The sequence below is a fragment of the Dermatophagoides farinae genome, chromosome 8 (genome assembly GCF_024713945.1).
Source record: "Dermatophagoides farinae isolate YC_2012a chromosome 8, ASM2471394v1, whole genome shotgun sequence".
NCBI lineage: Eukaryota > Metazoa > Arthropoda > Arachnida > Sarcoptiformes > Pyroglyphidae > Dermatophagoides > Dermatophagoides farinae.
In genome coordinates, this window is record NC_134684.1 from 674,300 (window position 1) to 699,859 (window position 25,560).

At 29.3% G+C, this 25,560-nt stretch overlaps 1 protein-coding gene across 1 annotated transcript; it reads right to left on the reverse strand.

Moving 5' to 3' along the window:
• Positions 1-337: 337 nt before the first annotated feature.
• LOC124495770 (uncharacterized) lies at positions 338-24,484 on the reverse strand. Its single transcript, XM_075733625.1, has 5 exons — positions 23,782-24,484; positions 15,886-17,768; positions 15,485-15,691; positions 13,706-14,935; positions 338-1,185 (listed from the first exon to the last, which is right to left on the reverse strand). The coding sequence occupies exons 2-5, from the start codon at positions 17,677-17,679 to the stop codon at positions 529-531; spliced, it is 3,888 nt and encodes a 1,295-aa protein (XP_075589740.1). The 5' UTR covers positions 17,680-17,768; positions 23,782-24,484; the 3' UTR covers positions 338-528.
• Positions 24,485-25,560: the final 1,076 nt, after the last annotated feature.

Genomic DNA, 25,560 nt, shown 5'->3' on the forward strand with positions numbered 1-25,560 from the left:
ATGTTCTTTTTTTATGGCCAAAAGCACAACATCCACACAACACATCATCATTATTTTTTAATGATAAAATGAATTTGAAACAAACAAACAAATAATCCAAATAAAAAAAATGAAACAAAATGAATGAGAAAAAAAGGAAAAGAAAAAGTTTTTACAAATATCATCATCATCATCATTATATTGAAGTGAATGTGAAAAAAAAGCAAAAAAAAATGAAAATTTAAATTTAAATAAAAATTAAAAGGAAAAAAAACCCCAGTGTAATTTAAAATGATTAATGTGCGTGTTGACATCATTGTCGTTTTTTCTGTTGTATATATCGGGAATGATGACGAGCTTTATTTTTTTTTCACATCATTTTATTTTGCAAATTTAACATGTGATGATATATTAATTTTAATAACAAAATTTGAATCAGAAAAAGAGAGAGAGCAAGAGAGCAAGAACATGTTCGAAACAAAATCTTCATTTGGACGGTGATTTATAATACAAAAAAAAATAAATAAATAAAAGTTACAATTTTCATTATTATTCAACAGTAACAATCATTGCTTCACCTGGATCTAATTGTAATGATTTCATTATAAGAAATTCACTTGTACGATTAATATTGGTTGCCATTTGTATGATTGAAAAATGAAATTTATCTGAAAAATCTCTAACAATTGTTTCATTGCCTAGATTTGCAAACACAACATAACGATAACGTTTGTATTTGGATAATACATCTATATCATCGCCAACCATTAATCGATGATGATTATCGACCGTTGTAATCATTGTTGATGATTTGGATGGATTTATACGATCAAAATATTGTTCCAATACGATGGTTGTTTGATCAATGTAATGGAATAGATAATTTATTCGATGATTTAATATGGATGATTTCGATTCTTTGGTCAGCAAATTCTTTTTATTATTTTGATTATTAGATGATGTTGAAAATTGTTGATTTTGATTTAAAGATTTGGTCTCCAAATCATCAATATAAAGAAAATCCAAACGAAAATTAATCAATTCGGCAACAATTTTAACCATTTCTGAACGTTTTTCCACATTAATATGTGTATAATCCGGATGAATTGGTAACCATGATGATGTGGATACATTTGGCAGACTAAAATTACCATTCGGTGATTCTGATGACCATGCCATTGGACATAGTTGACTGCCGATGAAAACCTTTTTTTTTATTTGAATAAAATGACAGCAAAAAAAAAAGAAAAAAAATTATTTCAATAAAACAAAAAGAGTATATTGACCAAAACAAGAGAAACAAACAAACAAACAAAAAAAATGTCATCCAGTCATTTTTTTGTTGTTTTTCATTTTTCACTCATTTTGATTAATTAATTAATTAACTTTTAATCATTGAAAATAAATCCCAATTGGGATTTCATTTCATTCATTCATTCATTAATGGATTCACATTCATTTTGAAAATCTTTTTGTTTTCCAGTTTAACCATCATCTGGCTGAATAATTTTATTTCAATGTTGAAATTTTTATTCAAGTCCTTGTTGTCTGTTTCGTTGAATTATTATTTTCATTTCTTTTTTTTGCTGTTGTTGTTGTTGTTGTTTTACAAATTAAGCTGATTACACACACACACACACACAAACAGTAGTTGCAGCAGTACTGAATATTCTGGTGAATAATAATGATTCGAGTTGGAAGCAAAACATCAACAACTAAACATGTGACACTGGGAAAATTTTTTTTTTTTTACAAAGTAAAAAACTTGGTATCACATGATACCTAAGACTTGGTGTGTTGAACATGTTGACGATCCAATTAAATTTACCACCATGATTCGTATGATGAGATAATAATTGACAATTTTTTTTTCATTTTTTTTTGTTTGTCAAAAAAAAATGAAAAAATCGTAATATCACATTATATTTGATGATGATGATGATGACAAACATGAAAAATGTCAAATATAGTAGTAGTAGTAGTTGACAATACAAATGATGGATTTTTTTTCAGTGAAAAAAAAACCAATCATAGTGGTGGTCAGAAAAAGTGTTGACATTAACACTGTCACACACACACTAACAAAAATTGTCAAAAGATGAGAAGGATTTTATTTTATTTGCTTCTCATCATTTTATTGTTGAAATTGAGAATTAAAAAAAAACTGCAAACAGTGTGAAGAGAGGTCATATCGTCATCATTAAAAAGAATTTTTTTTTCTGCAACGACAAAATTGTCATTTCTTTTCTTAAATTTTTTTTATTTGTGTCTATTAGACAAGCAACAGCAATAAAAAAAAGTAACAAAAACCTGAATGAAATGAAATGAAAAAAGAAATCATACGAATGTTTAGGATTCGACATCGACAACTACAACAACAACAACAGCAAGAAATTTGAAACCACGAAAAAAAATCAAGATTTATCAGTGACATTTGTTTATTTTGCGTTTATTCGATTAGTCAGAATAATAATCACATAGTATCCGAAACCCCCCAAAAAAAAATAAGAAAACAGAAAAATCCATTAAAAATAAATCACCACCACCAGCACAATAATGATGAAACGGAGAAAAACATGGGGCAGAGGCCACTGATGATGATGACAATCATCATCGAATTTGTTTTTTTTCCCATAATCATCGTCATCATTATTATCAAACAAAATGGAAAAATCTTGTAACCAAAAAAAAAACAACAGCAAAATTTTCTTGAATCATTTGATAATTATCGATTCGACAAGATTTAATGATTTTTTTTTCATCTTTTCCACTTAGATGTATGTGATATGTGATTCGAACAACCAAAGATTATCTCAAACGATTAATGATGGTTGTTGTTGTTTAAATGGAGAAAAAAAAACATTGGGATAAATCAATTATGTTTTGATTTATATGAAAAAATATCAAACATGGGCAAAACAAAACGAAAAAAAATGAAAAAATTTCATAGACGTGATCACATGAATCACGAATAAATTGAACTGAATCAGATTCATTTTCGTTTCATTTCGATTCATTAAATGAGCTTTGAATGTCAAAATGTCCTTAGTTTGCAAATATATGAAAAACACACAAGGATGAAAAGGATCGAGATTAGTTATTTATCTATATCGCTGTTGTTGTCGTGTTTATTCAGACAGATTCTCTCAGAGGTTTTAAGAACCAAGTGTCCAAGACAATGCAATAATCGAAAAAAGGAAAAATTAAAAAAAAACTTTCAGATCCTTCGAAACTAAATTCTCGGGTGAATGGCTTCTATGTTACATGTGTTACAAACACTCAAGCCAAAAATGAAAAAAAAACAAGTCATCCGATCAATAATGAATGAAACAAGTGAAAAAAAATCAAGTACAAAAGCAGCACCAAGTAATAATGATAAACAACAAGCGATAAATAAGGGGAGAAAAGGAATTTTTTCATTGTTGTTCAAAATTCAAAAAAAAAGACAAAATTCGTTGTCATCCACCACCAATTGGAATGTTCAAAAGAAACTCAAAATCGGGATTTTTGTCGCCATCATATAAATGAAAAAAATGATACGAATCGAATCCATTATTTATATTCGTGGATTCTCGATCCACAAACAAACATACATCAAGTCGAAAAATGGATAGAGACAAGTTTTTTTGTGGCTATTACAATTCCAATTTCAAATATATGAAAAAAAATTGGTTTGATTGTGTGGCAGCCCACCGATTATTATTGCTTGATGATTGTATGTTGGCTGAATGTGAATGTTGTTTTTTCAATAGTTTGTTATTGGTATCTGTGTGTGTGGAAATAAACAAACAAAAAGATAATCCCAAAGAATGGGAAAAAAACTTTTTATTTTTCACATTTTCATTTTCACACATAAACACATCTCCAGCGGGAAAATAAATGAATATTTCTTTCTTGTTTGTTTCAACACTTTTTTTTTCATTTGTATTCAGCCCCCAAAGATTGGTCGATTTATTTTTATCATCCATGGTCATTGTTTGGTTCGAAAATCAACATTAAATATTGGGGAATTTTCATTCAAAAAGTCAAGAATTCACATATTCTTCTCCTAGAATCGCATAACAACGAAAAAAAAAAACAAAAAAAACCCATTCTCTTTCATTGTTTTAATGTGCATGTGTGTGTGTGTGTGTATCACATGTAAATAAACAAGATCGATATTAATATTTTTTTTTATTATTAGGTCATATCATCATCAACAACAACATTGAATCTTAATGGAGAGAGAGAAAAAAAAACAAAAAACACCTAGACAATGGCTGGAAAAAAAAATTGAAAACATTAACATGTATTAATAACAATAATAATAATAATACAACAAATGAAAACTTGATCAAGTGAAAAGCCATTGATTTTCATATATTCAATATTTGTTATTGTTGTTGTTTTTATTCTGTAGATAGGAATATGGAATATTTCCATCAAAATCACAAAGTCACTGAATGTTAATTATATTGTTGTGTTTATGTGTGTGTGTGTGTGTGTGTAAGAAAGCCAAAAACCAATCAGCTTTTATTACACAACATATCGAAGGTCAATAGTTAATTAATATTGAAGAAATAAAGAAAGCAAAACAAGAAATACATTTCAAATCACAAAGAATTTAGCAGAATTTCATTGTTTTTATTCTGTAGAAAGGCAATTTATTTATGAGAAAGTTTTTATTTTCAAAAAGGGAAAAAAATTCAATTTTTTTTGTTCTTCTTCTCTGTTGAAAATCGACCAAAATAGTGACCGAAAACAATTCTATAGAATGCATCATCATTATTATATATATATAAATGCCAACAAATTCAACTTGGAACTATCCAATTCAAACAAAAAAAAAAGAAAGAAAAGAAAAGAAAAAACTTTTAATTCACGCTCATTTCAATCTATATATATATTTTGTTTGAGTCTCACATTCATTCACTTTTTTATCAAGCTCATCATGATGATGACGATGTTATTTTTTTTTTGTTCTCGTAAGAAAAAACAATATTCTTGCCCATTGACAGAAAGCCATGCATGGAGAGAGAAAAGGAAAGAATATGATGATTGCCTCGCTAATGATGATCAAAACAGAAACCAACAAAAGCAACGAATTAACTTTCATAAACAACGGAACAACCAGAGAATATAAAATAAAGTTGAAGAAATAAAATAAAATGTCATCATCATCATTTTTTTTATCTTTTCCTTGAAAATAAAAAAAAAATCTTTGCAAGTTGATCGTTCAAATTTTTGTTGTTGTTATTGTTGTTTTATTTTTTTTATCATTGTTTTTGTTTCCACTTTGCACACCCAAAAGTCCAACAGCATCATCATCAGCAAGACATCATAATAATCATGAAATGATCGTGATCATAAAAAAACAGAACAAACAAACAAACAGAAAAAAATTGATAACATCTAACACGAATCAAATCGCTGTGTAAAGTAGTCAAAGATCATCATCGCTGTTCAACTGTTTTCAGTGAAAAAAAAGGAAAAAAAACATTTTTTCCGATTTCTGTTTTCACTGAAATCATTCACACTTTAAAGATTTTGATTACAACGGTAAAACATGACTTTTTTGCGTTTTTTTTTTTGAATGTTTTTACGCAATTTTTTTTGTAAGTGTGTGTGTGAATGAATAAATTAAATATAGTCAAAATTATTCGTGACAACAACAACAACAACAACAAAAAAATATGAAACAATTGAAAAATGAGCAAAAAAGTTTCATTTCAAACTTTACAACAACAACAACAACAAAAACAAAAAAAAACTAAAAAATGAAAAATAGCAATCATCATCCATCGATAGATAATATTGCTGCTGCTACGATGTTTTTTTCATACTATTTTCAAACAAACAAACAAACGAAAACAAATGAAAAAAAAATGAAATTCAATAATCTACTTCTATACTGGAAAGGAAAAAAGAAAAGAGAAAAAAACTTTTTCTGCATCTTCTTCTTCTTCTTCTTCGTAAGATATTAATGCCATTCTATGAATTCTGGCAGTAAATAAATGTGTTCTGGTGTGCTGGTGTGTGTGTATCATGAATATAAATTATTCGAGAAATGAGAAAAACTTTGGTCATGATAGGAAAATGAGATGAAGAAAATTTTCATTTTTGCAAAAAAAAAATCTTGAGCCTTTTCAAATATTTATCATTAGAATATACAGCCGATGATTAAACAAGTAGCAAAATGAAAATAACATTGATGGCCCATAACATTTCAATAAAATGAAATTGAAATTGAATGTGGGCAAAGAAAAAAAAAACATAGCATGTCATTGCAAATCCAAAGAGATTATTATTTGAACAAAAATTTTAATCTTTTCAAGAAATGAAGAAAAAAAATTACAATCATTTTCTATGCCAAATGCAAATGGCAAAGAAATGAAAAAATTTTAATCAATAAACACACATGTGCACACACACAGACAGCAGCAGCGGAAAAAAATGAACAAAATTTCTCTTTTCTTATTAATTTGGAACCATCAAAATTATTCACAAATAATGAGAAAAAAAACGAAAAAGAAGAAGAAGAAAATTATTACTGAATCAATAAAAATTTTGGATGAAAATTTGAGACAGAAAATCGGCTGCATTGTTTGATCAAGATAAAAAAAAATTCTGGACTAGATTCTTCTAAAGACAATCAATCGTGAATAAGCTTTGATCGAAAAAAAAACGAAACGAAAAATAAACCGAAACAGAATGCGATGAACCGAAACGAGAAAATAAAAACCCTCTTGTATGGATTGGATGATATACCACCACCACTGCCACCACCACCATTGGAAAACCAATGATAATTTATTGGCAGTCATATGAAAAAAAAGAGAAATAGAATTTTTTCATATGAATAAAAAAAAATGTCAACAGTATAACTAAGAAAAAAAATATTCAAGTCATCAACTCTGACTATCAACAACAACAACAACAACAACGGAACAACCAATAATCGTTATGATGATGATGATGATAATGATCATCTGAAGAAGCAGCAGCAGAATATTCAACGAAAGAATATATTCATTTCCGCTATATTTTCTTCTTCTTTCTTTCTTTCTTTTTGAAGAATATTCTTATGATGGAAAATTTCTATTGATCGATTGAAGAAAAAAAAAATAAATAAATAAATATCGATAGTAAACCGTAGCGATATTTATATATGTGAAAACGGAAAACACAAATTTGAATCAATTTGAATAATCATCATCATCTTCATCGCTGTTATCAACTTTTATTCACTTTTTTCAAGCTCTCTGAGTGTATTTTCACAGTAAAAAAAGCATCAAACATTATCAATATCCAATTGATTATGTGGCACATGCACTCACACACACGCACACACACATTGACATAAAATTGATCATTCATTGATCTTGGATTATTCATTTGTGAAACATTTGGTGGAAAATGAATTCATGGTCTCGAATAATAATGATAATGATGATAATGTATAGCCACCACATCATTAAATCATTTTACGGTGTCATCATCATCGTCATCATCATCATCGAACGAATGAATAATGGAATTTTTTTTCCAGAATAAAAAAAAAAGAAAAAATCTAATGAATTTTACATGCACAGAAGAAGAAGATGAAAAAAAATCAATTTTGTTTCACAACTGAAAATTAATTACCAAAAAAATGAAACAGAAAAAAAAATTTTGTGAACTGAGAACCTAGTGGATCAAAGTCAATTAAAACGAAAACAAACAAAAACGAAAAAATTGGAAAGGGCACCGGGTGGTTTTCGGTGAAATCTGCCCCCAAAAATTTTATTTTTTTAAAATATAAGTCATGTCCATTGATGATTCTCGAGATGGTTTTTAGTTCATTCGGTCCACCCACTTCCGGTAAAATCGCAAAAAACAACGCGAATTCTCCAGATCTCACTAACTATGAGGTGGTGTAAGTCAATTTTTTCTCACGATAAAACTGATTTAATCAACATTTTATTCTGAAAATATCAAAAAAAAATATTTGGTGGAACATGTTCAAAAATCCGGAAGTTCATTTTTTCACCATGTAAGTCTATGGAGTTCATCATGTGATATCCACAACGTAAGTGTTTATGGTGTTCATTATGTAAGTCTATGATATTGTGCATATTGCAATGGCAATCGATGATAGTCTGAACTAAAAACATCCTGATACATCGTTGAAGGATTTTATTGTTCATGTATTAAAATGTGTATGATAAGAATCAATCGGATAAAATCTCTGAATCCAATATCCAATACGAAAATATCACCAGGTTGCAAAATACTGGATAAGCCATTAGTTTCTTGGAGAAGAACTTTCAATATTTAGGCATCATTAAGTTTGGCGTTAAGTAGTCCTGGAACGAATGATTCACCTGATCATGTCCATTAGCCACTCGAATGCTGTACTCAATGATGATGATATGTTGGAATATAATGAATGTAATGAATTATGCCAACAATTGATCAGTAGAATTGTAGAAACAATAGTACCACATTGTGTATAAATACGTAATTGTTATAGAACATTATATACTTGAATGACCTTTGCTTTACCCTTTTGTATACGTTATTTTGTTCTTGTGCTTTTCTTATTTTATTTGCATATCATATACACATTTTAATACATGAACAATAAAATCCTTCAACGATGTATCAGGATGTTTTTAGTTCAGACTATCATCGATTGCCATTGCAATATGCACAATATCATAGACTTACATAATGAACACCATAAACACTTACGTTGTGGATATCACATGATGAACTCCATAGACTTACATGGTGAAAAAATGAACTTCCGGATTTTTGAACATGTTCCACCAAATATTTTTTTTTGATATTTTCAGAATAAAATGTTGATTAAATCAGTTTTATCGTGAGAAAAAATTGACTTACACCACCTCATAGTTAGTGAGATCTGGAGAATTCGCGTTGTTTTTTGCGATTTTACCGGAAGTGGGTGGACCAAATGAACTAAAAACCATCTCGAGAATCATCAATGGACATAACTAACATTTTTAAAAAATAAAAACTTGGGGGCAGATTTTGACCGAAAACCACCCGGTACCCTTTCATTCGAAAAACAAACCCAAAAACATCAACATTTTTTTCTACAACCAATACAGAAGCTCAATGGAATTTCAGTGGAATTTTTTTTTATTTATTAACAAACCAGACAGAAAAACTAATGAGGACACACATACACACACACACAAAGTATGGATTGAAATTGTGTGTCTGTGTGTGTGTGTGTTTTTTTCCAAATAATTGGTGTCCTTAATGCAGTTGGTAATTATACGAATCTATGAATGTTTCATTGTGTAAGTAATGCATACACATCATCACCAACATGGCCAAAATAATGACACAAACACATATACAGACACAAAAACAAGCGAACCATAAAAATAATTCTTCTTATTCATTCTAAATAACAACAACAACGGCGACAACAACAACAACGAGAGCAAGAATAATAGAAATCAGAATAATATAATTGTAAATGATATATAAAATATGATGATGGAATACAGAATAAAGAGTTGCCACACACATATTTAATTCATAATACTACTACCACCCAGAATCATTCATAATCAACAACCAAAAAAAAAAAAGAAAAAAAGATTGATTATAACCTCCGGGGTTAATATACAGCACACACACACACACACATATCTTTTTCATTAGAATTTCCAACAACTCAATTCTCACAAATACAGACACATTTAGAATTCATCTTTATTCATAATAAAGATGAGAATAAATTATTATTATTATTATAACCTAATTCTTGTAATATCAATACAGGCAACGAGAATAGTGAGAGAGAGAGAAAAGAAACCTTTACAAATTCAAAGATCCCCGATATAATATAATTTCTGGAAAAATGAAATTATTTCGGTCTAGGACCTAGGTATACACACGCACACACACACACACAAACATATTCTGGATGCTTGGAGTATGGAAATGAAAAAAAAAATAGAAAAAGAGATTGAGTCCGAACAACAACAAAAAAAATAATCATCAATCAAACAAAAGAGAAAAACCGTCCAACCATTCCATTCTTTCATTCAAAAAAAAACACTGAAAAAAAATTATTATCCCACCACCACCCCCATCATCATCATCATCATCATCAGTTGATGGATTAATTATGAACAAAAAAAAATTTTTTTTTGTTTCACAAAAAAATGCAAAGTAGTGAAGCCAACATTCAGTGAAAAAAAATTGAAAAATTAAAAAATGAATTTTTTTTTGCTTTGTTTTTTTTTGTTTTTGTTTGGCGTCATATTGAATTGACTGACCCGAAACTACGAATACAAATCCAAATAAAATGTACATCTTCTTCATCATCATCATCATCAATGAGACATCATTATAAAGAAGTTCACCCGCTCATTTTTCATTGTTGATTTTATATTTTTATTTTTATTTTGTTTTTTACAACAGCAGCAGTATTTTTCATTTATTATGAGCCAAAAAAAAATGAGCTAAAAATGCCGACAATAACAACAACAACAACAACGGCAACGGCAAAAAACGAGAAAGAGAGAGAGAGAGAGAGAATTGAATGAAAAATCGATTATACGTCACACACACACACACACACATAGAATGAACATTTTTGTCGATGCTGAAAATAGATTCACACAATGAAAGAGAGAGAAACAAAAATCTATTTTGGATCTAGAATGAACAACAACTATGGCCTGAACAAGTCACCAACTGCTGCTGCTGCTGCTTATTCTTACTGTGGCTGGCTGATTGGTCCAAGTTGTTATTGACAATAATTAATTTATCAAAAAAAAAAAAAAAAAAAAACACTGAAAAAAAATTCTGTTTGCTTCACTGAGAAAAATACACACACACACACACACACACACAGTTTTGTTTTAAACTTTTTAAAGATATATATTCAAATCAAGTGAAATAAAATTGCCACACATGTAGCATATTTGAAAGAATTCAGGAAAAAAAAGAGTCAAAGTTTAAAGTATCCAAAAAGAGAGAGAGAAATAAATCTATTGACACCAGAGAATCAAGAATTTCAATAAAAAACGACGACAACCAGAAGAAAAAAAAAATAATTTTTCAATTGATGCTCTAGTCTAGTCTAGTTGATTTTTTTTTTGTTTTATTCGATTTATTCCAACTACTACAACTTTACCATAGATTAAACACACACACACACACACACATAGACAGACCAATTTTTTTCCACCATCATTTTCAACGATTCATGCCATAATGATATTTTCACCACTCAAATATTTGGTTTTCTAAATGATTTTTTTTTTGCTTTTACACTTCTAATATTTGGCTAGTTTTTTTTATGATTTGTGTGTGATGATGGTGTGGCTGCTGCAGTATCAAACAAAACAAATCCATTCGACGACGACGACGATGATGATGATCACATTCTGCATTTTTTTTTCTGTGCAGATGTGTAGACCAATGATGGACGGATGCTGCTGCTGTTTTTTTTTATTGGTGGTGGAAGGGGAGGAAGAACGAACGATATATATACGACAACTGTTTAACACACACACACACACACACACACACACACACACCAAAAACCATCATCATCATCAAGAATCATCAAGAAGGAAAAAAAATAACAAGCTTTTCGACAATCATTTTTGATGATGGTCTTGATGAAGTTTTTTTTTTGATGGTGTTAGTGTGTGTGCGGGGGCGGTTGGTGGAGCTTTGGGGCAATATAAAATGTCGGAAGGAATTCAAGTTGATTCACGATTTTTTTTTCTTTTTCTCTTGCCACTCGAAATCCCATTGGATAAAGTGGTGATGCAAGAAGAAAAAAAAAGCTTTAGCCAGAAAAAAAAATAAAAATGGCACACATATATACACAACTTGATTCACAACGATCATCATTACCATCATCATCATCATCAATGGCTAGTGAATGTGAATGAAGAAATAGGGGCAAAAAACCACGGCAATAATTACCAGAAAACAAAAAAAAACACAGAAAAAACAATCATCAGAATCAAAAGAAGAAAAAAAAGTGTACCAAAAAAAAAAAAAAAAAAAAACTTGGTAAAACAGGCGCGGTTACACACTGATGGACTTACTGACTGACTGACTTATTATTAGTCACATCATCTGGCTATATGGTATGGATAAATAAAATTTGATATTTCTTAATGTTTGATAATATATCCAATAATGATGATAATGATTTTTGGTTAATGGTGGAAAACACAGATAGGGCAGATAAAAAAAAATGACAAGACCAACAATAATCTGAATGACAATTTGAGAACAAACATCATATCACTGGTTAATAGAAAACAACAACAACAACAACAACAACATCTACTACAACTACAACGATAATAGCAGTGACAATAACAGCAGTAGTAAGCAGCAATGATTTAGAATTAGTTTCAGGAACATGTAAAAAAAAAAATTGGAATTAATTTCATGATGATAGATGAATGAATCATGATTGAAAATTGAAACCAAAAAAAAAAAAAAAAAAAATGATCGATTGTGATTTGATATCCACACAACAATCTCACCGTTGTTGTTGCTGTTGTTGAAAGCTTTCTAAAAATGTTAAAGAATCTTATCGAAAAAAAACAAGCAAAAAAAGAATTTCATTCAAGTGACACAATGATGAAGCCAGAAAACAGAAAAAAAAATACACTGATGATGATGATAATTTGATTGGAAAAAAAAGACTAACAAAGTATGAGATCAAATTCCATTTTTTTTTATTCCAATTTTAGATAATTATCATCATCATCATCATTGGATTATGGGTGTGTGTGTGTGTAATCGATACAATCGATATTTCGGTGTTTTTCTTCTTCTCACTAATATATAAATATAGAATAGAGAGATAATCCTATTTTCATTCCTAATTTGATGAAATAATAGAAACGAGAAAAAAAATATTGCTACATTAGTTTTTTACATGCACAACAACAACAACAACAAAAAAATCACATTTGACCATGATGATATCATAATCACATATCATCATCATCTAAATCTAAATCTGCAGCTATTATATCGATAATGACCAAACTAATGACAAAGAAAATAGCAACAAAAACAACGAAACGAAACAAAACAAAACATCAAATCAAATCGACTTAAGTCGAAATTATTGGACAACAACAACAGATTCAATTACATAATAATCATGGCAATAACAAAAACAACAACAACAACAATGATGATGATGATGGTGGTGATAATGACAACAAAGATTGCTGGGCCAACAGAGATTGTTGTTTATTTTTTTGTTTAAAAAGAAAAAAAAAAACAGAAAAAGATGTAACATTTCATCATCATTGTATTTATGAAAAGACCCACAAAAAATCGATATATTTTTTTTGGACCCGAGTTTTTGTTTCGATTTTCATTTTCATTTTTTTTCTTTTGATCGACCATTTGGTTGGTTTTTTCTTGTTTGTGTTGTGTGTATGTGTGTGTATACAATTAAAATTAATTATGATCATTTGTTTTCAAACAACCCAAAACAAACCAAACAAAGAAAAAAAACGAACAGTCATTAGTAATGGACGAAAAAAAAAGTTTTGATATGTTGTTGTTGTTGTTGTTGTTGCAGTTACACTGCTACTCCAATTTCATTTCGATTCGAATTGGGTTATTTAGAGTTTTTTTTTTTTAAAAAAAGCGGAAACACAAACACAAACATACACACTGAGTAACACAGTAAGTAAAAAGTGAACAAAAAAAAATTTTATCTACTTACATTATGGCTACGAAAATCATAAACATTTGAAAGACCAATTTCATCACCATAGAATATACTGATAGTACCGGGCATCATTGCCAATACAAACAGGCTGGCCAATGAATAATTTGTACCATTCATACGATTAACAAGACGTTTATGTTTTGTACTGCCACCAATACTCCACATAATGGGTGGAAAATCCAAAGGTCTATTCAAGAATACATAATTCATTTGATCTCGTATATTGTCAATCCGGTTTGGCTGTAATTTAAGCTCAAAATGTACTAAATCAAAATAATGATATATAGATCTTATTGATGATTTAATGATTAATGATTTATTATTGAAGTTGGTCGTAGTCGTTGTCGTTGTCGTCGTAATACTATTCCGTTGTTGTTGTTGTTGTTGTTGTTGTTGATGATGGTTCAAAATCGATGATGAAAATAAAGAATGATTCAATGATTTAGAGGCACTGGAAATACTACTAGATGATGGTAACATTTTATGTGAATTGGCCAATATTTTTGGATAACCATCCTCTTCATCACTTATTGTTGTTGATTCTGTTGGATCAAAAAAATCATTCATATCTAATTCATCGAATTCAGGACGAAATTCATTCTGTTTATTATTATGTAGTGGTATTGATGGTGAATAGTTGTTGCCATTAAACATTGTTTGTTGTTGCTGATGTTGCTGATGCTGCTGCCTTCGTCGTCGTCGTCGTCGTTTTGCAGCTGTGACTGATGATAACAATGGTGATAATAAATGGCTTGAACAGATCAATATCTTTTTTGGTATTTTTATCATTTCAGTTATTTTATTCGTTTTTGCATACAATTGATCATGATAATCAAATATCCGTCGTAATCTTTGTAGAAAATCTAATAGAATTTTTTCACGTCTTTTTTTCATCATTGAATCGGATAATGCAATGTTATCACCATTGTCATTGCCATTGTCATTATCATCATCACCATCAAAATCAACATGGATTTTTTCCAAATTTTTTAGATACAATCCATCAACATAACGTAACCAAAAATCAGCTACTTTCAACATATGTTTTGGTATGGCTTCATTATTCCAATTTAGCCAACGACCTCCAGGCGGCGTTCCTTCATCATCATCATTACCATTATTATCGTTGGCTGCTAAATTATCAAAACGATGATGATGATGATAATTATGTTGATGATGAACATCATTATCGTCATTCGTATTGGTTTTTTTCTTTTTTTGTTGCTAGAATAAAAAAATATGGAAAAAAAACGACGAAACAAAAATTTAATTTTGTGTGAAAATCAAAAAAAAAAAAAAAAAAATCAATCAATCTTTTCATTTTCTCACGCACACACACACACACACACATCGATTCTATCATTCTGCTTATTATACAGGATTGAAAATATGTCAATTTTAATCATAACAATTCTTGACAACAACAACGATGGAAAAAAAATCGATTCAATTTTTTTTTTTATAAACCTAAGGGCTTTTCTTCAACAACCATTCACACACTAGTAGTAGTAGTAGTTTTAAATTGCCAGTAAATTCAAATGTGGAAATGATGAAAAAAAAACTTTAACGCTGCACTTTTGATCCATATTAGGCAAGAATCGATCTCAATTCGCTCTCTCTCTCTCTCTCTCTCTCTCTCTTTCGAGAAAAAAAGTGGTAAACAATTTACAAATTGGAAAATTGAATTTTCACTCAAAATCGTATGCAGTTGATAAAAATTTGAAATTTTTTTTTTTCAAAATTCTGATTAAAAAACGTGTTTTTCACACTTACAGTCATAGTAGTAGTAATTGCTGGTGATGGTGATGTAACTTTGACATTTTTTTTGTTTGTTGTAGCTGATTTTCTTCTGGAATGATGATGATAATAATAATTTTCATATTCCATCGTACGATTCATCGACCATGGATGTTCATCCGATGTAATTGTTGGATTCAGTTCCAATATCACACGAATTTGATTCGAATGTAAAACTTGAATCTTCAAAGAAGAAAAAATGGAAAAAAATTGAAAAAATTAAAATTCTGATCATGTTTTATTGTCATCATCATCATCATCATGACTGTTTTCATAGGATCCATGTGAATGAGTTGTGATCACATCTTGATCATCAACGAATGTTGATGATCATCTATCATTATTATCATTATTGGATCACCAGAATTTGCACTTACCATTTTAAAAAATGATTGAAAATTTCCTAAATGTGGATCAACATCATAAAAATTCAAAACATTATCATAATATCTTGGATAATCAAAAGCGGCAAATATTGAATTCAAACGGATGGCATTGATTCCTAATGAACGAAGATAATCGACACGTTCCACAATACCCATAAAATCACCATAACCATCGCCATCACTATCTTTAAATGATGCTGGAAATATTTCATAGAATGTTGTACCATGATACCAATATGGATCTTGATCAAATTGATAACGACGTGTCTGATAATAATGATTAGTAGTGGTGGTTGAACCGAATAACCATCGTGGCAACCACCACAGTCCACCATGATGATGATTATGATGATGATGATAACGTAAAAAACTAAACCAAATGATCAATAATGTTATTGATAAACAAACGGTAATCGATGACCAAATAATAATTCTAGTCATACGATGACTAAGGGGACAATTGAAACCAAATCGTTCGAAACCGATACGACGAAATTTTTGAAAATTCTTTTTTCTTCTATTGCTGCTAGAATTGTTGTTGTTGTTGTTGTTGTTGCTGCTGCTGCTGCTGTTGTTGTTATTGTTTGTCACAGAATCCAAATTATTGGCTGATTGATTTTGTAGATATTTTTCTCTTAGATTTTTTGATAAATCACCTTGAACTTGTATCCATAAATCATTGGGATTATTTTCATTCATTGCTGTTGATGATGATGATAAATTCATTGATTCTGGTTCATGATTTTCAACTATCGTATCGATTTGATTCATTGATGTCAAATATACATGATGATTATTCTGATTATTATTGATTGTTGTTGTTGTTGTTGTAGCAGTAGTTGTATTTGTTGTTGTTGCTGTTGTAATTGTATCTGAGGCACTGATAATTAAATCATTGTATGAATCACTAATTAAACGTGTACCACTATCATTTGTATCACTATCACTTGATGATGATTTACTAATTAAATGATCCAAAAGCATTGGAACATTGTTGTTGTTGTTGTTGATGTTGTTGTTACTATTCATGGATAATATTTGTGTATCACAAATAGATGATTGATGTAATAGTAATGATGATTGATTAATTTGTTGTTGTTGTTGTTGATCTAAAGGATGAGCATCATATTGATTTTGTGGTAATGATAATGGTATATGTGGATGACTTTCAGGCCAATATTGTATTAATGATCTTACTGGTTTATATATAACACTAGGACGATCTTGGATCATATTATTCACAATATTTGAATCATATTGTTGTGTCATTTGTGGATTATGCATCGTTGCATTTATATTGGCCAAATGATGCGGATTATGATGTTGATGATGATGATGATGATGATGATGATAATCCAAAGACACTAATGGTGATAATAATGATGATGGTGAACTATTACTATTATCTGTTGATGATATTGATTCCAATGGTGATGAAATGGCCGGTGGTCGTAATGGTTCATAATGAAATTGGCCATTATTTATTGAACGATGATAATGTATTGATGATGATGATGATGATTGTTGCATATCGATTGATGATGGTGATGAACGTATAATCGATGTTTGTTGTACATTACAATCATCATCATTATTATTATTAATAATATTAATATTACATTTATTGACATTATTATCATCACAATCATTATCACCAGATACTTCAACATATTCAAGAAAACTAACACCTTTAGTTTGTATAGATGATTTTGATGATTTGATGCAAATAATATCATCATCATCATCACCACCACCAACACAATCTAAATTATTCGTCACATTCATTTTAACATTTGAGGACTTCTGTTTGGTTTGAAAATAAATCACATTAATCACATTTTTTTTTTCACCGAAAATTCAATCCAATATCAGATCTATAAATTTGGAAGAAAAAAACAGAGAAAATTAATCATTTATAATGGACAATTTATTGTTCGGTATACGAAAAAACAAAAATTTCGGTTGAATCAAATGAAACAAAACAAGAGGACCAAAAAAAAAAAAAAAAAAAAAAAAAAAAGAAAATTCGTTCCATTCATTTTTAATTCTCGGCAATTTTTCCATAAATTTTCATTCCATCACGAATCTTTTTCTCTTAACGAACTTTGAATGAATAAATGAATGATTGAACAAAAGGGGATGCGAAAAAAAAGCAGACAACACAAACACAAACACACACACATACACGAATGAATATAGCCATAAACAATGGAATATACAACAGGATAGAATCCGGAATCCAAGAATTCAATGTAGAATGAATGAATGTTGGCCCAGAATATATCCTATATATATATATAAATGAGAGATAATAAACTACCAGTAGTAAAAGTAAAAAAAAAAATAAAGATGAGATTCTGGTAACAAACAAACAAACAAACAACTGAAGCCATTCTGTTTTCTTCATCATCCATTTATATATATATATCGGAATGCAATATCTAAACATTTTTTTTTGTTTTTTTTTGGAAAATTAGAGAGAGAGAGAGAATAAAGAAAAAACAACACCATTGACAAAAGAGAATCGAATCGAACAAAAAAAAAAAGAATGTCGAATGGAATGAATGAGTTGAAAAAATGAATGAATGAATGAATGAATGAAAACGAGAATTATACAATAGTGCATTATGCTGTTTTGAAGTAAATCAATCAATTTGGGATCCAACAAACACACATACACACACAAAAATTGGAAAAAAGCTCTATTTAGCTCCACATATAGCTTTTCAAAATAGTTTGTCGTCGTCATTCTTTTCCTATAATTTTTTTCTCTTTCTCTTTCTCTTCTCTTGATCACACACACACATACACATTATCTATCTATAGATGCAAAAAAAGAAGTAAAAAAAACACACACACACAGACATAGAAATAACTAGAATAAACGAATGGAAGAATCTCGTTAAAACATTTCTTGGGTTTTAAATGCAATGAATGTAGTGAATGTCGAATGAATGAATGAACAGCCATATAATTCTGTGAAATGAAAAAAAAATAAATAGAAAAAAATGGACAGCAAAATTTTATTTCTTTATTCGTAAATGAACAAAAATTCTGCAATGGAATATAATTGGAATCGGGTTGGATTGAATTTTGGAGAATATAGTGGGATTGTCGAAGAAGCATAGATGAAATGTAACAGAAAAAAAATTGGCATTATCGAGAAGAAATTTTTCAAAAAAAAATTTTTTTTTTGTTCAACTCAAGAAAATAAAAATTCCATCATCATCATCATCAGTGGGCAGCAATATTCGCCTTTGATGTATGCAATTTAGTTGAAATGGATCATGGATATTGTAATCACCATCATCATCATCATAGTCATCCATTCCAGTAAAGAACATTTTTAATGATAATGATGACACACTCTATGTGGATAAAAAAAAATACACACAGACAATAATAATAATCATCATCATCATCTCCGGTTCATGATCCAATTTCCTCCTGCTTATATTTTTTGCCTTCAAACACAGAAACACTTAAAAAAACGACAAAGAAGAATAAATATCTACACAAAAAGACATTTTCAACATAAAAAAAAAGTTTTTGTTTTTACTGCTGCTGTGTTAAGTTTTCTGAGGCTTTAGGTTTGTTTCTGGTAAATTACTGAAAAGAATAAAATGGGTTGAGATTTTTTTTTTCATGACAACAGAATATTCTTTGCCGATCATCATTTCAAATGTTGTCTACATGTCGTTTCTTTCGTTTTAATATTACGAATCTAATTTTCGGATATCAAATTGAATTTTCAGTATTTTTTTTTTTTTTTTGGTTTCATCGTCATTTGTTTGTTTATTTATTTGTGTCTGTTTTGTAGGGAAATATAAAAAGAATCGACATGTGTGTGTGTGTGTGTGTGGAATATTTTTGTTTTTTTTTTATTGCAGATAAAAAAATTGAAATTTTAAGTGAGAAAAATTTAAAAACTACGTGTTCCAATGATGATCATAGATTAAAGCGAGAAAAAAAATGGACATGGAAATGAAAAGATATGAAATGAAACAGTGAAAGATAACAAAAAAAAATTTTCCCTTTTTCCAACAGGAAAATGAAATGTTTGTCAGATGGATAGAGAATCTTTGAAGATTCATTTGAATTCATAAATTTTATTTTTTTTTTTTTTTGGTTCTTGTTCGTTTACCAACTATAAACATTGTTTGGTTGGCCGGAGAAAAGTGGCGGAAAACATCCATATAAACGATTGCAAGCCAGCCAGCCAGTTAGCTAGCTAGCCATTTAGACATTATCAGATAATCAACCAACAACCAGAAATACGACAGATATTAATGAGATTAATTAAAAATTATTATTATCATGACACTTTTTTTTATATTCTAGTCGTCGTCGTCGTCGTTGCAGTTGATTTTTTTGTTTTGTTTTGTTTTGTTGTCACATTGTTTTGCTTAACCATTGTGAACATTGTGAATACAAATGGTAGACATACATTATAAAAGATAAAAGTGATAATTTTTCAACAAAAAAAAAAAAGAAAAATCACAGAATAATTAGTGAATATGAACAGAAAAAATTCGGTCATTGTTGCAAGTAAAGTGAGGTTAAATTAAATACCGACGATGATATAAAAATGTAATCAAAATTCAAATATAAACCAATCGATTGATTATTATCAATGACGTAAATATACATCTGCAATACAAGCAAGCAAGCAAACAAACAAGCAAGCAAGCACGGAATAAATCATAAATTAAAAGACCGATTATTAATTGAGATATTCTATATATAGAATATAGAATATGTGCAAGTAATTTGTATTATGAGACCACACACACACACACACACAGAGAGAGAGAGAGAATAATAACAACTTTTTTTGCCGTTTAGTTCATCATTCATAATAATGATGGTGAGGAGTAAAACACAAAATCATTATTATTATGCCGGAAAATACAAAAAAAAAACACTATTTGTGTTGTTTGTTTTGTCCAGAATCATCAATATATGGTCGATGGTATGCGAACAAATAACAACAAATAAAACAAAGTACAACGGAATTTTGTTTGATGTTGTTGAAATGGATGGGAAACAAACAAAAAAAATTTTTTTTAATGAACCACCATCACCACCACAACCACCAGCATTGATGATGGACTAATGAGAATAGTAAAACAAAGTTGATTCTAAATTAAAATGAATAATAAAAAATAAAAATAATAGACAAATGGGAATAAAGACCAGAATATTCACAGAATCAGTCAAAATAAAATGTAGAAGGATGTGCAGCTGCTGCTACTACTACTGCTGCTAATGCTGGAGAAAAAGAGATAGAAAGACAGACAGACGGAAAATGACAATGAATAAATGAATGAAGACCAATGATGATGAACAAACACAATTAGTGGTATATTTTGAAGAAAATAGAAAAAAATCACACCCACACCCACACATAAATACAAAATTAGTGGCAAAAATAAAAATAAAATTAGCCAGACCTATTGATGATCAACAACAAAAACAACAACAACAAAACAGCGGAAAAAAAGTTCAAAAGTGATGTTTTGTTTTGCGATTGATTATCTTCATCACAAAAAGCTCATCATCATCATCATCAACATCATGATTATGGCTCAAATTATGGCCTTTCAATATAATTTTTAATGTTTAATGTACTGGAACCATTTTTTTTGGAAAGAAAAAATTCATCACACACACGCACACTTTGTAACCTATTTTGAAAAAAAACAAAACGAAAAAAAATGTTGATGGTATTTTAATAATATGCACCCAAAGAACAAAAAAAAACGTACTAAAAAGAATCCTGAAAACCTGTACATGGAAATATTATAATTCCTTAGATGCTTAGAGACAGAGAGAGAAAAAAAATCGATAAAGTCATAACCAATAGGCATACAATGTTTCACAATTGAAAAGAATGGGAAACACAAAAAAATTTCATTCCAAACGCAACAACATGAGATAACCTCATTCTTTCACACCACACACACACACACTCTCTCTCTCTCTATCTCGCTTGACGAACAATGAAAACAAAAAATCCAATATCTTTATCTACCATCAATGGAACAAAAAAAAGAAATAAAGAGTTATTGAGTGGAAACATTTGACATGTGAAATGAATCTGAATTTTTTGTTTTCTTCGCTTGTAATCACTAGAGAATATTTTTTTCCACCACCATCATCATCGTTGTGGCAATCAAATTGCATTACCATTTGATTTGAATTGCAAACAAAAAAAAAAAAAACTTTCATTGCACGTTACATGAAACTTTAAAGAAAAAAATTTTTTTTTTAATTTTATCTTTTGATTTCACGAGCAAAAAATAAAAAATGATGATGATATTCATCATCATCGAGCGAAGAAGATGAAGATGAAAATGAGCCAATGATCTCTCGTCTTTTTTTTTAATATTTCCATCATTTGAAAAATGATAGAAATATGAAAAAAAAGAAGAAAAACTTTTTACTTTTCATCTTTTTCTAACAACCAACCAAGAAAAAAAAATCTACATAAACCAAATGTAGAAAAACTTTTATTCTTTACAACGGGAAAAAAAATTTGAGAAACACAAGAAACATTTATCTTTATAATTTTTTTTTTTTTTTTTGAATTCTGGTAGATGTGTACGACAGCTACAAAGTGTTTTTCACAAGTCAAAACTTTTGTGTGTGTGTGTGTGTGTGTGAGAAACAAAAAAAAGCCGTAAATTTTCATAAATACTTTATATTACACACACAGAAACAGTCTGAATGCAAACTGCAAATCGTATGATTATGATGAATTCTGGAACATCACCAACACCACCACCACCACCATTACCAACAACAACATATACAAGAAAATTTTCAATCCAAAAAAAACGGATTCATTCTGGATATATTAACAACGTGAATACATCAGAAATAAGCGTATCGTGCTGTCTTTTTTTTTCTTTTTTTGAGAGAAAAAAAACATCAAGTTTTTTTTCGATGTTAAAATACCGGGGAGTGAGTGGTGGTAGTGGCGGGGGTGAATTGAATATTGCAAGAATTGATGGAATTATCTATCTCTGCGTGTGTGTGTGTGCAGGTTTTAAAAGCTGAAAGAATTATATATTTCGTAACGTATAAAAAAAACCATCATCATCATCATCATTTCGTTAATAAGGATGATGCCGGAAAAAAAAGAAAAACAAAAAAAAAGATTAGATCACAGACAGGCAACCAAATTGGAAAAAAAACGAAAAATAACGAAAAAAAAATCTCAAAAATTCAATTTAGAATAAATAGAAAATGAAAATTCTTGAAAGACAAGAAAAATCCTCATTGCTGTTTTCATACATCGGGAAAAAAATATATTGGGCGTTGAAAGCAAAAAAAAAAAAAAAAAAAAATTAGACAAAAACAACGACAAGAAAATTGAAAGGCCGGACTCCAAAAATTGAGAAAACATCAATGTTACTGGCAAATTCCTTTTCGATATTTGACATATATAAAAATATAAGGAAATAAAATTGAAAAAAAATCGAATCGACAGAAAAAAAAGAAAAAAAAATCTGGTTCGTTATCATCATCTTCATGATCATGTAGTCGACAGTTTTTTTGTTGTTGTTGTTGTTGTTGTCAGAATCAAATTCTTTTATTTTCTTAAAGAGAAAAAAAAGGAATTTGTTTGTATAAAAAATTTAGTCATTCTGTGCAAAGTTCGTGTGTGTGTGTCTGAAAACAACAGAAGAATGGCACAGATTTTCGTTGTTTAAAAATGTCCAGAGTTTCATTTCATTTCATTTTTTTGACAAATAAAAAAATTGTAAAAAGTAAGTTACAAATTGATTGACATTGATATGTATAGTCATGTTTGGGACTATTGAGACAAATGATGGAAATTCTAGCTAGTAAAATCTATGCAAATCTCCACAGAATACGTACCTTTGTAGATGTTTTTGAAGTATTGTATTGTTTTTTCAATTTTTGGAAAAGTGTAACAAAAAAAAAAAAAAAAAGTAAAGTCAAATATTCACACACACACACAGGGCGTCCGGAAACGAACAAGAAATATAAAGTGAAAGGAAATTATGCTGATATTGATGTATCCGGGTACGGAAACGGAATATTTATAAAAAAAAAGTTTCAAAAAAAATGTGAAGATAAAGATTAATTTGAATTTTTGTTTTTTTTTTTAAATGATGATGGTAGTAGGAATAGTAGTGGTAGTTGTATTAGTGCGTCTTTTTTTTTTTTTTTTGATTATTTGCAGAAAAAAAATCAAAATCACCAAAACAAACAAAACAAAAATGAGATTAGATTGAGAAATAATAATCAAACACACAAACACACACACACACGCAGAGACAATGATGAAATCAGAAATTTGAAACAATCAAATTCTGATGATGATGATGATGATGATGATTGGATGAGCAAACAAACAAACAAACAAACAGTGAAAACGTGCACATTTGTAAATCTTAAAACACAAACAATCAATGAATCAAGTTTTTTTTCTTTGCAAAAAAAAAAAAAAATTTTCGAATGACGAAATTTTGGATCAGATAAACAAAATGTATGCGCTGTTGTTGTTGTCGTTGTGATCGTTGTTTGCCGGATACTGTCTAGTTTGATTCTGACCCATCGAAGAATGTTATTACAATCAGTCTGTACATCGAATAATGATCAAAAAAAAAAAAAAAAAAATGGTATGCTTCTACCATATCATATATGAAAATATATAGTTTTACGTTATGACTAGTGGACTAGTGGTACAAGAATAATGTATATATGAATGGCGGGAAACAAAATTGACCGGTTTTGTTGTAGCAGAAGCAGTAGCAACAGCAACAGCCACAGTAGCAGTAGTTTCATTCCATAATTATTTACCCGAAAAAATTCTTCATTTTTCAATGGGAAACAGAAAAAAAAATGCAAACAGATCAATGAAAATTCAGTTTAAACATCCAAAACAAAACAGAAAAACAGGAGAAAAAAAACAATATCCGTATCAAGTGTGGATCATAAAAATTTTTGATCAACAAATTTTCCAATGAATTCTTTCAATTTTTCATCCGGAATTTGTGTATATCATGTGATTATAAATCTGAAAATAGAGAAAATGAAAATGAACATGGAAATAAAACAGAAAAAAAACAAGAAAAAAAACGACTAAATGATAATAAATGGCCACCACACATTGAATAAACAGAAATTCACTATTACACATTTAAAGGGATTGATAAAATTTTTGTTGTTGTTGTTGTTCTACTTGTTCTTCTTTTTGGCCAGAAAAGAGATTCAAATCGATTACAAAATCTGATTAATGTGTGTTGAATATACTACAAATTCTAGATTCTTCTGGATTCCGTTTAGTTGGATTCAAGTCACAAAAAACAACAACAACAAAACAGAATAATATTCGTGGATCGATCAATGATGCATCAATGACATAGATTATATGAATAGTAAAGAAATATTTTTCTTTTGAATTTTTTTTTCACTTCAAATGAAAGATAATATTATCACAGCAACAACAACAACAAGGACAAGTGAATGACAAGTAATGCCAATGCAAACCATCGAACAACAACAACAACAACAAAAACGATAAAAAGAAATTTCTGTGGATCGATCGATCGATCCATTGAAATAACACACACATCAACTTTTTTTTGTGTGTGTGCCATCCGTTTTTGTCCCAAGAATATAAATATTCAG

Bases quoted from the DNA above. Each gene is read 5' to 3' on its own strand.
- LOC124495770 (XM_075733625.1), bottom strand. From the start codon at position 17,679: ATGAATGTGACGAATAATTTAGATTGTGTTGGTGGTGGTGATGATGAT. The intron at 15,692-15,885 runs GTAAGTGCAAAT...TCTTCTTTGAAG, and splicing joins TTCAATCATTTTTTAAAATG to ATTCAAGTTTTACATTCGAA. The intron at 1,186-13,705 runs GTAAGTAGATAA...ATAAAAAAAAAG, and splicing joins ATGATTTTCGTAGCCATAAT to GTTTTCATCGGCAGTCAACT.